The sequence below is a fragment of the Pseudophryne corroboree genome, chromosome 3 (genome assembly GCF_028390025.1).
Source record: "Pseudophryne corroboree isolate aPseCor3 chromosome 3, aPseCor3.hap2, whole genome shotgun sequence".
Taxonomy (NCBI): Eukaryota; Metazoa; Chordata; class Amphibia; order Anura; family Myobatrachidae; genus Pseudophryne; species Pseudophryne corroboree.
The window spans coordinates 356,849,594-356,866,770 of record NC_086446.1 but is presented as its reverse complement, the minus strand read 5'-3'; the positions used below and the strand labels follow the sequence as shown (position 1 = coordinate 356,866,770).

Below are 17,177 nucleotides of genomic sequence, written 5' to 3'. Positions count from 1 at the left end.
AGCTCTGTCGGCAATTTTCATTGCGGGAGTGGAGAACTGGGAAGCAGACTTCCTCAGAAGACACGATATCCATCCAGGAGAATGGGGCCTCCACCAAGAAGTCTTCGCAGAGGTGACAAGTCTTTGGGGGGTTCCTCAAGTAGACATGATGGCATCTCGTCTCAACAAGAAGCTTCGGAGATATTGTTCCAGGTCGAGAGACCCTCATGCAATAGCAGTGGATGCATTAGTGACCCAGTGGGTGTTTCGGTCGGTGTATGTCTTCCCTCATACGGCATAAGGACGTGACCGCTATGTGTCCGTTATTGAAAGCCGTGAGTGCCGCACCTCCATTCTACTATATGCATTCATCGTGAGGGCACCGGCTGTTTTGCCTGTTATTTCTTTGGGAGTGCCATTCCTTCTTCCACATATATATATATATATATATATATATATATATATATATGACCCTGACGCACCTAGTCCCTTAGGGTACAGAATATAGTGATAGATATATCTGGGAAACACAAAGTGAAACCACACAGCAGATTCAGGCACACACAGTCACAGGCAATGCAGATAATAGTTATTATGACAACAAAACTGCACTGGACTAGTATATATATACCTAGACCGGAAGTATATATCAGAATACGAGTACTATATCCTGTAATAGGTACAATTTTTCTTAAATAACCCTGGGGGTCATTCCGACCCATTTGCACGCAGCGGTGCGAACGGGCCGGGACTGCGGCTGCATTTCAAGGCGTGGTGAGGCGAATCCAGGCAATTGGAGGGCGGATGTCTGACGTCAATCCCGGGACCTTCGTTGCTGGAGCCGTTGCACAGGGTACGTAACTCTTACCCTGGTCTTGTTTTGCAGGAAACTTTTTTAGCATAGCAGGGCTGCACAAGCGATCGCAGCCCTGCTGTGCTAAAATACACTCCCTCATAGGCGGCGTCAAGTTGATCGCACGAGCAGCAAAAAGTTGCTACGTGCAATCAACTCGGAATGAGGGCCCCTGTCTGTATGAGGACATGTAGAATACTCATGTGTTTGTAAAGTCACAGCGCTGTATACAGGCGGCTTTACAAGAGAGACCTTGTCCTGCAGTCCCAGAGACTAGCCGCAACTATGCTTATTAGTGTTCACTCAAGGATTTTTTTAAGGGCAGGGTGCTGATCATTGAGGAGGGCACATTTTTATTTTGAAGGGCACATTTTTGATGTGACACTCTGCGCACAAAGCATAGTGCATATGTTTATAGTTTTTGTACATACATTTTCCCCTTAGTATATCATATACCCCTATATACATATAGGACGCCCATGTAACACCCAACATCTGTACTGAGAAACATACTGTATGTGTCCAGTCTTCTTGAAAGATCGGCTGTAGCATATACATAAGTAGATAATTATAAATGTCTCCTCCAGTGCTGAAGTGTTTATAATCCGTATGTGTTATAAAACAGAAAAGTTAAGCAGAGGGTTAAAATAATAAGATTTTACTTACCGGTAAATCTATTTCTCGTAGTCCGTAGAGGATGCTGGGACTCCGTAAGGACCATGGGGAATAGACGGGCTCCGCAGCAGATAGGGCACTTTAAGAAAGCTTTGGATTCTGGGTGTGCACTGGCTCCTCCCTCTATGACCCTCCTCCAGACCTCAGTTAGGGAAACTGTGCCCAGAGGAGATGGATAGTACGAGGAAGGATTTTTGTAAATCTAAGGGCGAGATTCATACCAGCCACACCAATCACACCGTATAACTTGTGATAAGCTTACCCAGTTAACAGTATGAACAACAACATAGCCACGGTATCACCGAAAACTATAACATAACACTTATGTAAGCAATAACTATATACAAGTCTTGCAGAAGAAGTCCGCACTTGGGACGGGCGCCCAGCATCCTCTACGGACTACGAGAAATAGATTTACCGTTAAGTAAAATCTTATTTTCTCTGACGTCCTTGAGGATGCTGGGACTCCGTAAGGACCATGGGGATTATACCAAAGCTCCCAAACGGGCGGGAGAGTGCGGATGACTCTGCAGCACCGATTGAGCAAACAGGAGGTCCTCCTCAGCCAGGGTATCAAACTTATAGAACTTTGCAAAGGTGTTTGTCCCCGACCAAGTAGCTGCTCGGCACAACTGTAATGCGAGACCCCTCAGGCAGCTGCCCAAGAAGAGCCCACTTTCCTAGTGGAGTGGGCCTTAACCGATTTCGGTAACGGCAATCCTGCCGTAGAATGCGCCTGCTGAATCGTGTTACAGATCTAGCGAGCAATAGTCTGCTTTGAAGCAGGGGCGCCAACGTTGTTGGCCGCATACAGAACAAACAAAGCTTCAGTCTTCCTGATCCGAGCCGTTCTGGTCACATAAATCTTCAAAGCCCTGACTACATCCAGGGACTCAGAATCCTCCAAGTCCCTTGTAGCCACAGGCACGACAATAGGTTGGTTCACATGAAAAGATGAGACCACTTTTGGCAGAAAGTGAGGACGAGTCCTCAACTCTGCCCTATCCACGTGAAAAACCAAGTATGGGCTTTTATGCGATAAAGCCGCCAATTCTGAAACACGTCTCGCCGAAGCTAACGCCAACAACATGACCACTTTCCACGTGAGGTATTTCAACTCCACAGTTTTAAGTGGTTCAAACCAAGGTGACTTGAGGAAACGTAACACCACGTTAAGATCCCAAGGCGCCACCGGAGGCATAAAAGGGAGGCTGAATATGCAGCACCCCTTCACAAAAGTCTGTACCTCAGGAAGAGAGGCTAATTCTCTTTGAAAGAAAATGGATAAGGCCGAAATCTGGACCTTTATGGACCCTAGTTTTAGGCCCAAGGTCACTCCTGTTTGAAGGAAGTGAAGTAGACGGCCCAAATGGAACTCCTCCGTAGCAGCAGCTCTGGCCTCACACCAAGAAACATATTTCCGCCATATACGGTGTTAATGTTTCAACGTCACGTCTTTCCTAGCCTTGATTAGGGTAGGAATGACTTCCTCCGGAATTCCTTTTTCCGCTAGGATCCGGCGTTCAACCGCCATGCCGTCAAACGCAGCCGCGGTATGTCTTGGATCAGACAGGGCCCCTGCTGCAGCAGGTCCTGCCTTAGAGGAAGAGGCCACGGATCTTCTGTGAGCAACTCTTGTAGTTCCGGATACCAAGTCCTCCGTGGCCAATCTGGAACAATGAGAATTGTTCTGACCCTGCTTATTCTTACAATTCTCAACACCTTGGGTATGAGAGGAAGAGGAGGAAACACATAGACCGATCTGAACACCCAAGGTGTCACCAGAGCGTCTACCGCTACCGCCTGAGGGTCCCTTGACCTGGCGCAATACCGCTTTAGCTTTTTGTTGAGACAGGACTCCATCATGTCTATTTGAGGCAGGCCCCACCGATCCGCGATCTGTGCAAAGACTTCTTGATGAAGTCCCCACTCCCCCGGATGCAGGTCGTGCCTGCTGAGGAAGTCCGCCTCCCAGTTGTCCACCCCCGGGATGAACACCGCTGACAGCGCGCTTACATGGCCTTCCGCCCAGCGTAGAATCCTGGTCGCTTCTGCCATGGCCACTCTGTTCCGCCTTGGCGGTTTATATGAGCAACTGCCGTGACATTGTCTGACTGAATCAGAACCGGTCTTCTCCGAAGTAAGTTCTCCGCTTGACGCAGGGCGTTGTATATGGCCCTCAACTCCAGGACGTTGATGTGGAGACAAGTCTCCAGGCTTGACCAGAGACCCTGGAAATTTCTTCCCAGCGCCACTGCTCCCCAGCCTTGGAGGCTTGCGTCCGTGGTTACCAAGACCCAGTCCTGAATGCCGAACCTGCGACCCTCTAGAAGGTGAGCACTGTTCAGCCACCACATGAGAGATACCCTGGTCCTGGGAGACAGGGTGATCCTTTGATGCATTTGTAAATGGGACCCGGACCACTTGTCCAAGAGGTCCCATTGAAAAGTCCTCGCATGGAATCTGCCGAAAGGGATGGCCTCGTATGAAGCCACCATCTTCTCCAGGACCCGCGTGCACTGATGCACTGAAACCTTCTTTGGTTTCAATAGGTTTCTGACCACGGTCATGAGTTCCTGAACCTTTTCGATCGGAAGAAAAACCTTTTTCTGGCCTGTGTCTAGGATCAGGCCCAGAAAGGTCAGACGCGTTGTAGGAACTAGCTGGGACTTCGGTATATTGAGAATCCAGCCGTGTAGCTGCAACGTCTTCATGGACAGAGACACGTTGTCCAGCAACTTCTCCCGAGATCTCGCCTTTATTAGGAGATCGTCCAAGTATGGGATAATTGTGACCCCCTGCCTGCGCAGAAGCACCATCATTTCCGCCATTACCTTGGTGAAAATCCTCGGGGCCGTGAAAAGCCCAAACGGCAACGTCTGAAATTGGTAGTGACAGTCCTGCACTGCAAATCTCAGGAATGCCTGATGAGGGGGGAATATTGGAACATGAAGGTATGCATCCTTTATGTCCAGGGACACCATCCAATCCCCCCCCCCTCCAGGCTGGCGATGACCGCCCGGAGTGATTCCATTTTGAACTTGAACCTTTTCAAGTACAAGTTCAGAGATTTCAGGTTCAAAATGGGCCTGACCGAACCGTCCGGTTTCGGGACCACAAACAGGGTTGAATAATATCCCTCTCCCTGCTGGAGATGAGGAACTATGACAATCACCTGTTGAACATACAATTTTTGGATTGCTGTCAACACTGACTCCCTCTCTGACGGGGAAGTCGGCAGAGCCGATTTGAAAAACCGGCGAGGAGGCAAGTCTTCGAATTCTAGCCTGTATCCCTGAGCAACAATCTCTATTGCCCAGGGATCCACCTGAGATTGAACCCAGACGTGGCTGAAAAACCGAAGACGAGTCCCCACAAGATCTGCCTCCCCCCGGGAAGCCCCAGCGTCATGCGGTGGACTTTGCAGACGCAGGGGAGGACTTCTGCTCCTGGGAACTAGCTGTGTGCAGCTTCTTTCCCCTGCCTTTTCCTCTGGTAACAAAGGACGATCCCCGCACCTTCTTGTTTTTATTGGAACGAAAGGACTGCATTTGATAATGAGGAGCCTTCTTAGTATGCTGCCCCCCTATGCCTTACATAAGGTAAGAAATTCGACTTACCAGCCGTAGCCGTAGAGACAAGGTCCGAGAGGCCGTCTCAAACAACTCCTCCCCCTTGTACGGCAAGGACTCCATGTGCCGCTTAGAATCGGCATCTCCCGTCCACTGCCGGGTCCACAGGAGTCGCCTAGCAGAAATAGACATAGCATTTATTCTGGAGCTTAATAAACAAATGTCTCTCTGAGCATCTCTCATATACAAGGCAGCATCTCTGATATGCTCTATGGTCATTTGAATGGCATCCCTATCTAAGGTGTCAATCTCCGCAGATAAGGAATCTGCCCATGCCACAACCGTACTACAAACCCAGGCCGACGCCATAGCCGGTCTAGCAATAGTACCGGAGTGAGTGTAAATGTGCTTCAAGGTAATTTCCTGCCTGCGGTCGGCCGGTTCCTTGAGGGAAGCCGTATCCTGAGAAGGCAGTGCCACATTTTTGGACAAGCGTGTCAGCGCCTTGTCCACTTTTGGTGAAGATTCCCAGCGTATCCTATCAGTTTGTGGAAAAGGATACGCCATAAGAATCCTTTTGGGAACTTGTGGTCTCCTATCTGGAGAGTCCCAAGCCTTTTCGCACAATTCACTTAACTCAAATGATGATTGAAAAGTGACTTCAGGCTTTTTCTCTTTATACATGTGTACCCTCGTGTCAGGGACAGGGGGTTCCTCAGTAATATGCAAAACCTCTTTAATGGCCATAATCATGTACCGAATACCTTTTGCCACCTTCGGCTGTAATTTTGCATCTTCATAATCGACACTAAGTCAGAATCTGTGTCGGTATCTGTCATCGATCTGGGATATGGTGCGTTTCTGAGACCCCGATGGGCCTGGCGCCACAGGGACAGGCATGGACTGGGTACCTGACTGATCCCTAGCTTCTGCCTTGTCTAACCTTTTATGCAATAGATTAACATTTGCATTCAAGACATTCAGCATATCCACTTATTCCGGTGTCGGCATTGCCGACGGCGACCTGACATTCAAACACTCCCCCTCCACAGTAAGCGAGCCTTCCCCGTCAAACATGTCGACACACGCGTACCGACACACTTCACACACACAGGGAACCCCTTTTCTGAAGACAGTATCCCTGTCAAGGCCCTTTGAAGAGACAGAGAGAGAGTATGCCAGCACACACCCCAGCGCAACAACCCTGGAGAACAACACAAAATGTTTTTCCCCAGCAGCGCTGTGTAATATGTAAACCGCCAAATATGTGCCCCCCCCCCCCCCTCTCTTTCAAGCACCCTTTCACTGTGTGTAAGCAGGGGAGAGTCCGGGGAGCTTCCTCTCAGCAGTGCTGTGGAGAGAAAATGGCGCTGGTGAGTGCTGAGGGAGAAGCCCCGCCCCCTCGGCGGCGGGCTTCCGTCCCGCTCAAACTTAGGAAAATATGGCGGGGGCTCTTTATATACATGTACAGAGCCCACCTGTACATGTATATAGTCTTTTTGCCATTCAGAGGTTTAGATTGCTGCCCCTCTGCGCCCTGCACCCTTACAGTGACCGGAGTGTGTGAGGTGTATGGGAGCAATGACGCACAGCTGCAGTGCTGTGCATTACCTCAGTGAAGCTGAAGGCTTCTGCCGCCTGAGACGTCTTCTGACTTCTGGCTCTGTGAGGAGAACAGCGGCGCGGCTCCGGGGGTGGACGCCCAGTAAGAACCTGCGTTCACCCCCTCTGGAGCTAATGGTGTCCAGTAGCCGAGGAAGCAGAGCCTATCTTTGACAAGAAGGTCTGCTCCTCACTCCTCAGTCCCTCGATGCAGGGAGCCTGTTGCCAGCAGTGCTCCCTGTGAAAAAGTAGTAAAAAGTAGAAAGAAAAATCCAAACAAAAATGCTTTCAGGCAGAGAACTCTGGAAAGCTCTCTGCAGTGCACCCATCTTGCTCTGGGCAGAGTGTAAAACTGAGGTCTGGAGGAGGGTCATAGAGGGAGGAGCCAGTGCACACCCAGAATCCAAAGCTTTCTTAAAGTGCCCTATCTCCTGCGGAGCCCGTCTATTCCCCATGGTCCTTACGGAGTCCCAGCATCCTCAAGGGCGTTAGAGAAAATAAGATTTTACTTACCGATAAATCTATTTCTCGTAGTCCGTAGTGGATGCTGGGACTCCGTAAGGACCATGGGGAATAGCGGCTCCGCAGGAGACAGGGCACAAAATAAAAGCTTAAGGATCAGGTGGTGTGCACTGGCTCCTCCCCCCATGACCCTCCTCCAAGCCTCAGTTAGGATACTGTGCCCGGACGAGCGTACATAATAAGGAAGGATATTGAATCCCGGGTAAGACTCATACCAGCCACACCAATCACACCGTACAACTTGTGATCTGAACCCAGTTAACAGTATGATAAACGCAAAGGAGCCTCTGAAAAGATGGCTCACAACAATAATAACCCGCATTTTTGTAACAATAACTATATACAAGTATTGCAGACAATCCGCACTAGGGATGGGCGCCCAGCATCCACTACGGACTACGAGAAATAGATTTATCGGTAAGTAAAATCTTATTTTCTCTGACGTCCTAGTGGATGCTGGGACTCCGTAAGGACCATGGGGATTATACCAAAGCTCCCAAACGGGCGGGAGAGTGCGGATGACTCTGCAGCACCGAATGAGAGAACTCCAGGTCCTCCTCAGCCAGGGTATCAAATTTGTAGAATTTAGCAAACGTGTTTGCCCCTGACCAAGTAGCTGCTCGGCAAAGTTGTAAAGCCGAGACCCCTCGGGCAGCCGCCCAAGATGAGCCCACTTTCCTTGTGGAATGGGCTTTTACTGATTTTGGCTGTGGCAATCCTGCCACAGAATGTGCAAGCTGAATTGTACTACAAATCCAACGAGCAATCGTCTGCTTAGAAGCAGGAGCACCCAGCTTGTTGGGTGCATACAGGATAAACAGCGAGTCAGATTTTCTGACTCCAGCCGTCCTGGAAACATATATTTTCAAGGCCCTGACAACGTCAAGCAACTTAGAGTCCTCTAAGTCCCTGGTAGCCGCAGGTACCACAATAGGTTGGTTCATGTGAAAAGCAGAAACCACCTTAGGTAGAAATTGAGGACGAGTCCTCAATTCCGCCCTGTCAGAATGAAAAATTAAGTAAGGGCTTTTATATGATAAAGCCGCCAATTCTGACACACGCCTGGCTGAAGCCAAGGCTAACAGCATCGACACCTTCCATGTGAGATATTTTAAGTCCACAGTGGAAAGTGGTTCAAACCAATGTGACTTTAGAAAACTCAACACCACATTGAGATCCCAAGGTGCCACTGGAGGCACAAAAGGAGGCTGTATGTGCAGCACCCCTTTTACAAATGTCTGAACTTCAGGTACTGAAGCCAGTTCTTTCTGGAAGAAAATCGACAGGGCCGAAATTTGAACCTTAATGGACCCTAATTTTAGGCCCATAGACAGTCCTGTTTGCAGGAAATGAAGGAAACGACCCAGTTGAAATTCCTCTGTAGGGGCCTTCTTGGCCTCACACCACGCAACATATTTACGCCAAATGCGGTGATAATGTTTTGCGGTTACGTCCTTCCTGGCTTTGACCAGAGTAGGGATGACTTCTTCTGGAATGCCTTTTTCCCTCAGGATCCGGCGTTCAACCGCCATGCCGTCAAACGCAGCCTCGGTAAGTCTTGGAACAGACAAGGCCCCTGCAGTAGCAGGTCCTTTCTTAGAGGTAGAGGCCACGGTTCATCCGTGAGCATCTCTTGAAGTTCCGGGTACCAAGTCCTTCTTGGCCAATTCGGAACCACGAGTATAGTTCTTACTCCTCTCCTTCTTATGATTCTCAGTACTTTTGGTATGAGAGGCAGAGGAGGGAACACATACACTGACTGGTACACCCACGGCGTTACCAGAGCGTCCACTGCTATTGCCTGAGGGTCCCTTGACCTGGCGCAATATCTGTCCAGTTTTTTGTTTAGACGTGACGCCATCATGTCCACCTTTGGTTTTTCCCAACGGTTTACCATCAGGTGGAAGACTTCTGGGTGAAGTCCCCACTCTCCCGGGTGAAGGTCGTGTCTGCTGAGGAAGTCTGCTTCCCAGTTGTCCACTCCCGGAATGAACACTGCTGACAGTGCTATCACATGATTTTCCGCCCAGCGAAGAATCCTTGCAGCTTCTGCCATTGCCCTCCTGCTTCTCGTGCCGCCCTGTCTGTTTACGTGGGCGACTGACGTGATGTTGTCCGATTGGATCAACACCGCCTGACCCTGAAGCAGAGGTTTTGCTTGACTTAGGGCATTGTAAATGGCCCTTAGTTCCAGAATGTTTATATGAAGAGATGTTTCCATGCTTGACCACAAGCCCTGGAAATTCCTTCCCTGTGTGACTGCTCCCCAGCCTCTCAGGCTGGCATCCGTGGTTACCAGGATCCAATCCTGAATGCCAAATCTGCGGCCCTCTAGTAGATGAGCACTCTGCAGCCACCACAGGAGAGACACCCTTGTCCTTGGCGACAGGGTTATCCGCTGATGCATCTGCAGATGCGATCCGGACCATTTGTCCAGTAGATCCCACTGAAACGTTCTTGCATGGAATCTTCCGAATGGAATCGCTTCGTAAGAAGCCACCATTTTTCCCAGGACCCTCGTGCACTGATGCACTGAGACCTGGCCTGGTTTTAGGAGGTTCCTGACTAGCTCGGATAACTCCCTGGCCTTCTCCTCCGGGAGAAACACCTTCTTCTGGACTGTGTCCAGAATCATTCCTAGGAACAGTAGACGTGTCGTTGGAATCAGCTGCGATTTTGGAATATTTAGAATCCACCCGTGCTGACGTAACACTACCTGAGATAGTGCTACTCCGACTTCTAACTGTTCCCTGGATCTTGCCCTTATCAGGAGATCGTCCAAGTAAGGGATAATTAAAATGCCTTTTCTTCGTAGAAGAATCATCATTTCGGCCATTACCTTGGTAAAGACCCGAGGTGCCGTGGACAATCCAAACGGCAGCGTCTGAAACTGATAATGACAGTTTTGTACTACAAACCTGAGGTACCCTTGGTGAGAAGGGTATATTGGGACGTGGAGATAAGCATCTTTGATGTCCAGAGACACCATATAGTCCCCTTCTTCCAGGTTCGCTATCACTGCCCTGAGTGACTCCATCTTGAATTTGAACCTTTTTATGTAAGTGTTCAAGGATTTCAGATTTAAAATTGGTCTCACCGAGCCGTCCGGCTTCGGTACCACAAACAGCGTGGAATAATACCCCTTTCCTTGTTGCAGAAGGGGTACCTTGATTATCACCTGCTGGGAATACAGCTTGTGAATGGCTTCCAAAACTGCCTCCCTGTCGGAGGGAGACTTTGGTAAAGCAGACTTCAGGAACCGACGAGGGGGAAACGCCTCGAATTCCAGTTTGTACCCCTGCGATACTACCTGTAGAATCCAGGGATCCACTTGCGAGTGAGCCCACTGCGCGTTGAAATTCTTGAGACGGGCCCCCACCATATCTGAGTCTGCTTGTAAAGCCCCAGCGTCATGCTGAAGACTTGGCAGAAGCAGGGGAGGGCTTCTGCTCCTGGGAAGCGGCTGCATGGTGCAGTCTTTTTCCTCTTCCTCTGCCCCGAGGCAGAAAGGAGTGGCCTTTTGCTCGCTTGTACTTATGGGAACGAAAGGACTGAGTTTGAAAAGACGGTGTCTTTTTCTGCTGATGTGAAGTGACCTGGGGTAAAAAGGTGGATTTTCCAGCCGTTGCCGTGGCCACCAGGTCCGATAGACCAGCCCCAAATAACTCCTCCCCTTTATACGGCAATACTTCCATGTGCCGTTTGGAATCCGCATCCCCTGACCACTGTCGCGTCCATAACGCTCTTCTGGCAGAGATGGACATAGCACTTACTCTTGATGCCAGGGTGCAAATATCCCTCTGTGCATCACGCATATATAGTAATGCATCCTTTAAATGTTCTATAGTTAACAAAATATTGTCCCTATCCAGGGTATCAATATTCTCAGTCAGGGAATCCGACCATGCGACTCCAGCACTGCACATCCAGGCTGAGGCGATTGCTGGTCGCAGTATAACACCAGTATGTGTGTATATACTTTTTAGGATATTTTCCAGCCTTCTATCAGCTGGTTCTTTGAGGGTGGCCGTATCAGGAGACGGTAACGCTACTTGTTTAGATAAACGTGTGAGCGCCTTATCTACCCTAGGGGGTGTTTCCCAACGCGCCCTAACCTCTGGTGGGAAGGGATATAATGCTAATAATTTTTTAGAAATTAGCTGTTTTTTATCGGGGGAAACCCACGCTTTATCACACACCTCATTTATTTCCTCTGACTCAGGAAAAACTATTGGTAGTTTTTTCACACCCCACATAATACCCTTCTTTGTGGTACTTGTAGTGTCAGAAAGGTTCAATGCCTCTTTCATTGCCGTGATCATGTAACGTGTGGCCCTACTGGACATTACGTTTGTCTCGTCACCGTCGACACTAGACTCAGTATCTGTGTCAGGGTCTGTGTCGACCCACTGAGGTAACGGGCGTTTTAGCGCCCCTGACGGTGTCTGAGACGCCTGGACAGGCACTAATTGATTTGCCGGCTGTCTCATGTCGTCAACAGTTTTTTGCAAATTGCTGACATTATCACTTAATTGTTTAAATACAATCATCCAGTCAGGTGTCGACTCCCTAGGGGGTGACATCACCAACACAGGCAACTGCTCCGCCTCCACATCATTTTCCTCCTCATACATGTCGACACACGCATACCGACACACAGCACACACACCGGGAATGCTCTGATAGAGGACAGGACCCCACTTAGCCCTTTGGAGAGACAGAGGGAGAGTCTTCCAGCACACACCCAGCGCTATATATATATACAGGGATAACCTTATATAAGTGTTATTCCCTTATAGCTGCTGTTATTATCGTTATTTGCTGCCAAAAATGCCCCCCCTTCTCTTTTTTACCCTGATTCTGAAGCAGGACTGCAGGGGAGAGTCAGGGAGCCGTCCTTCCAGCGGAGCTGTGAGGGAAAATGGCGCTTGTGTGCTGAGGAGATAGGCTCCGCCCCTTCACGACGTCCTTATCTCCCGCTTTTTTGTGTAAAAATGGCAGGGGTTAAAATACATCCATATAGCCCAGGAGCTATATGTGATGTATTCTTTTTGCCACCTAAGGTATATACTGTTATATTGCGTCTCAGGGCGCTCCCCCCCAGCGCCCTGCACCCTCAGTGACCGGAGTGTGAAGTGTGCTGAGAGCAATGGCGCACAGCTGCGGTGCTGTGCGCTACCTTAGTCTGAAGACAGGATGTCTTCTGCCGCCGATTTCACCGGACCTCTTCGTCTCTTCTGGCTCTGTAAGGGGGACGGCGGCGCGGCTCCGGTGACCCATCCAGGCTGAACCTGTGATCGTCCCTCTGGAGCTAATGTCCAGTAGCCTAAGAAACCCGATCCACTCTGCACTCAGGTGAGTCCGTTTCTTCTCCCCTTAGTCCCACGATGCAGTGAGCCTGTTGCCAGCAGGACTCACTGAAAATAAAAAAAAACTAAACTAAACTTTTATTCTAAGCAGCTCAGGAGAGCCACCTAGATTGCACCCTTCTCGGCCGGGCACAAAAATCTAACTGAGGCTTGGAGGAGGGTCATGGGGGGAGGAGCCAGTGCACACCACCTGATCCTTAAGCTTTTATTTTGTGCCCTGTCTCCTGCGGAGCCGCTATTCCCCATGGTCCTTACGGAGTCCCAGCATCCACTAGGACGTCAGAGAAATATAGGTAAAAAAAAGTCTGTTCTACTAGGGAAATACTGTAGGCAGTACATGCTCACTGCTTACCCTGTTCTTTCCCTCTTTATCAGAGTGCTGTGTTATGCAGGCAGCCACAGCAGTGATGCCATTTACAGTACCTCCTCTGCCATCCAGTTCGCTAAGGATAGAAATTGTGTTCCAATCTCAGAGGTGGGCAGGGAATAGACAATAACACTGGAACCTGCACTCTGACTGTTGCATTCTGATTTATGGTCCTGCAGGGTGCACTGAAAAAAGGCAGGGTGCTTTTTCACATTTCAAAAATGGGCAGGGTGCAGCATCCTGCTGAAACAGCCTAGAAGGAACACTACTTATAAGATGGCGCCCAGCGTCTCAGTCAGGGAGTGAGGGAGACTGTGAGGCAGCTACAGGGTGGTAAAATCTGCAAAAGATGTCGCCCTGGGCCTGTTAGAGGCTACAGGTCAATCGCCAGCTCCCCTATGCTGGACTTCCACCCCAGGTACTAGGGAGCCTTATTAAACGGGTACATCCAACCTGTGCTCTATTGCCCTGGTGGTCTAGTGAGGTCCCTGCTCGGTGACAGTGTCCACACCAGCACAGCGACCCTTCTCCCTAGGTCGCGGATAGAACGCAATTTAATGGCGGGTCCCGCCTGGTGGACCCTCTTACCTCCTCCCCGTAGCAGTCATGCAAACCAGGAGAGCGACTGCGACCGTGTGTCTAAAGCCGGCGTGTCTCCGCCGCAGGTACCCGGGAACAGGCCGCGGGAGCATGCAACGCCGCTTAGGAGGTGATGGAGCTGCAGCGCTGAAGTGTCACCATGACATACAGCGCTGACAGCCCAGTTTTGAATACATTTTCTGTCAGAAAAAGCTTTTTCAGGGCTGCCCAGTGCAGCCCACCTGTTAAGTGACCTGCTGCTGCAGACACCAACTGAAACTGAGCTCACAGTGCCTGGAGATGGGGTTATAGAGGAGGCCCCAATGCATCCTGGGACAGCCTACAGCTTTAACCTGCTGGTGCCTCTGGATCAAGATCCACTCTACACCCTGATGTTTCCCTGTGGAAACCAATGTAACCTGCTGCAGAATGATCGTTTTGACGATAATTCTGGAAAATCTTGCCAACACACACAAACGATCGATTTTCCGATGTGTCATCTCAGACCAAAAACCTCGGCCACAATTTCCCGATATCGAGCAGTGTGTGTGCATTCCCAATAATCTGACCATATTTTCTATGTATTCCTGTAACTACGTCATCCTCCTTGTGCGGACATATTGAAATGCAGTGTGGTGTGGCAGAAAATTGGTAAACTGGAAGAAAAAAATCTTAAAGTGTGTGGCTCAGATATTGGTGCCTACAATTTGCCGAAAAAATCCTCCAATTGTCAGGCCGACCAAAAACAATCTGACAGTGTGTTCCTAGCTCTATACATCAGCTATTGAGCTGCCAGGCCAGCAGCACTGTGCGGCAATGTCGTCTGCTCTGCTCAGCCACAGAGAAAACTGAGGCGCAGATTCATCACATAACACAACCGCTCTATAAAATCCAAAAACAATGACATTCATCAATGTAAGAAAAATTAGAAACATAAATGCCACGAAGAATTACGTGTAACAATAAATTTACCTAGCGATCGCCTTTTCGCTCATTTTCCGGCGAGCTGTGCTATTATAGACACTTTTGCTGAGCGAACCTATACAAGAATTACGGCTATAGGTGTAGTTTAATTTTATGCATTATTATGTTCTGCTGAAATATGTGCCGCAGCGCAGCGTGTGGAAAGTGCTGCGGTGGAAGTGCAGGCAGGCGCTTCCGGTGTTTGGGACAAAGGAGCATCAGCAGAGAGAGCAGGGGTGTGCGGGAGCAGCCAGGTGAGTGCGGGTCGGCAGCAACGGGTCACGGGACCGTAAGGGTGGGCAACGGCGAGCGCTCGGCACCTTGGTTACCATGGGCTAGCTCCTGGTGCAGTGATGCCAGGGCTTGGGGAGGTGAGGCCTATCTGGGTAACGAGGTGCTGAGAGCATCGCTCGGTCACACTATGGGCTTATTATGGACAGATAATAACGTCATTAATAACATAATATTGCTCATATGTGTCCTAAACGCTTATCTTCTAGAGCGCAGAGCGTTGGATTACATGGGCTATGGCCATGTGGATTTGGTTCAGACACTGGCAGTGGCAAGCCTTTGACCATGCCAGCCATGCTGCAAAGGCAAATTAATGTTGTTGTTTTTTGTGTGTGTTTCCTTTCTACTAATACATTGTTCGATTTCATGCCAGGAAGGACACAGTCAGTATAATGTGATGCTATAGGGACACTTATGTTGTTATACACTATACAGCAGGGTAATTTTATATTTTATTCATTAGTAATCAAAAGATACAGCTACTAGTTGTAAATGTAATATGTTGTACATTGATTTGTTTCTTACATCCATAGAAGCCATATACAGCTAGGTGTAAAGTAGGGGAGAAGGGCACTATCTGTGATATGTATTATACTTGTAACAATTAATTTTTGTTTTAAAGGTTCAGTGTGAAGTGAAAACGTAAACCGCAGAAATGTCAAGTAAGTTCTGTTCGTTCCGTTTCCAGTGAATTAAAAGGTCTACTTTTCCTATGTTATTTGCACAATAATTATTGGGGCAAAAATTCTTCACCATGTGTTGATATTACAGATTGCAGTTAGTAAATGTACCCTGGGTATGGTCTCTTGCAGTGAACAAGTGATGCCCTCTCTGCAATAGATGGTTTGTCACTGCAAATTCCTATCTCTTGTACTGTCAGAAAAATCCAGTAGCTAATGAAAACTGTGTTCCAGGCATCCACACTATTAAACAGGTGTACTACGGTATGCCGGCGGTCGGGATCCTGGTGCCGGTATACCAGCAGTGGGATGAGCACAAAAGAGCCCCTTGCGGGCTTGCTATGCTATGGGCATGGTAGCGCACTATGCACGCCATGCTATTTCTTCTTCCTCCAGGGGTGTCGTGGACACCCCAAGAGGGAAAATAGTTGTAGGTATGCCGGCGCTGGGCTCCTGACAGCCGGCATATCAAGTGCCACCCTATTAATCTATATAATATCCCTGGATTATCAGAAGTGTTTATACTGTATGTGAATGACTAGTTAACTCCATTATAATATATTCACAGTTACCCCATATTCTTCAGGCCACTTGATGTGTGTTTAATGATAGCTAAGCTTCTCACTTGTTTTGTAAATACCACCAGTGAATTTACACAGGAATATGGCAGCATAATTGATATGCTGTGCCTTGTCACATTTATATCATGTATTTGCATCTCTTGGACAACTTGGGATATATATATATATATATATATATATATATATATATATATATATATATATATATATATATGTATCCACCGTTATCTTGAGTAGTTTTCTGTGCCTAGTCACAACATGATTTATTAGCATAAACCCTCCAGCTATTGTTCTCAACTGCAATACAATACAGCAGGGGATTAAGTCATTAAAGCAGGGGATAAGGTCTGACTGGCCAGTCACAGTTAATCTTATTAATCGTCAAGATAAATGTGAATACATCTGTACATATATATATATATATATATAATTTTTTTTTTTTTCAGATGGCTATTTTGTTTGGCCAGAGCAACTAGGGTGGAGAGGACGCGCTGCTTCTTCTCCTCTGCTCTGGTGTCCTTGTAAGCTTGTGTCCATTTTGGAACAGAGCTGCTTTATATGGCACTACTTTGTGCACTAGTATGTAGCGTTCTGTTGCTTTGGGTAAATTGTCAGTGGCAGTCTTTTTTTTTTTTTTTTTTTTTTTTTAAATAAAGATGCAACAAAATGTCAGGGTAAGCATAAACTGCATTTTGTTATTTATTATCTTATATTTCTAAGGCACAACAAAGTGTATGCAGTATAAACATAGAAACTAGTAACAGTGTATCAGAGCATAAATATAAATACAGTACATAATGGCAAACTGTCACATCAATACCAAAAAGTAACATGTAAAATTGTAAGGTGCAAATGCATCCCTAATATGAATGTGGACAATCCTGACTGTTATGGTACAGTAACAGTGCAAATTTTCCTATCTGCTGCAAAGGGGAATTTATGATACTGGAGGCTGTGAGTTGCCTGGGAAAAGGTCCAAATTGCGTCAGCTAACCATTTACTTGACCCTTATTATGGACGGGACATTGCTGTATATGTGAATGCAAAAGATACATGATCTAAATAAAAACATCACTTTTTCAATTGCCCATGCATTACTGATAACACTATTTGGGTTGACTGTGGGATACATGTTGTGGGTTTT

At 48.1% G+C, this 17,177-nt stretch overlaps 1 protein-coding gene across 6 annotated transcripts in view; it reads left to right on the top strand.

Annotated features, from left to right (window-relative positions):
- The window catches only part of SMARCE1 (SWI/SNF related, matrix associated, actin dependent regulator of chromatin, subfamily e, member 1), a 111,230-nt gene that overhangs the window by 18,761 nt on the left and 75,292 nt on the right, over positions 1-17,177 (top strand). For 3 of the 6 annotated variants that reach the window (XM_063959798.1, XM_063959797.1, XM_063959793.1), the window contains exons 1-2: positions 14,631-14,735; positions 15,395-15,434. In XM_063959798.1, coding sequence (XP_063815868.1) covers positions 15,428-15,434 — 7 coding nt within the window. In that variant the 5' untranslated portion in view covers positions 14,631-14,735; positions 15,395-15,427. Of the gene's footprint in view, positions 1-14,630; positions 14,736-14,789; positions 14,853-15,394; positions 15,435-17,177 lie in introns of those variants that run through there. The other 3 variants (XM_063959796.1, XM_063959794.1, XM_063959795.1) reach the window with 3 other exon arrangements.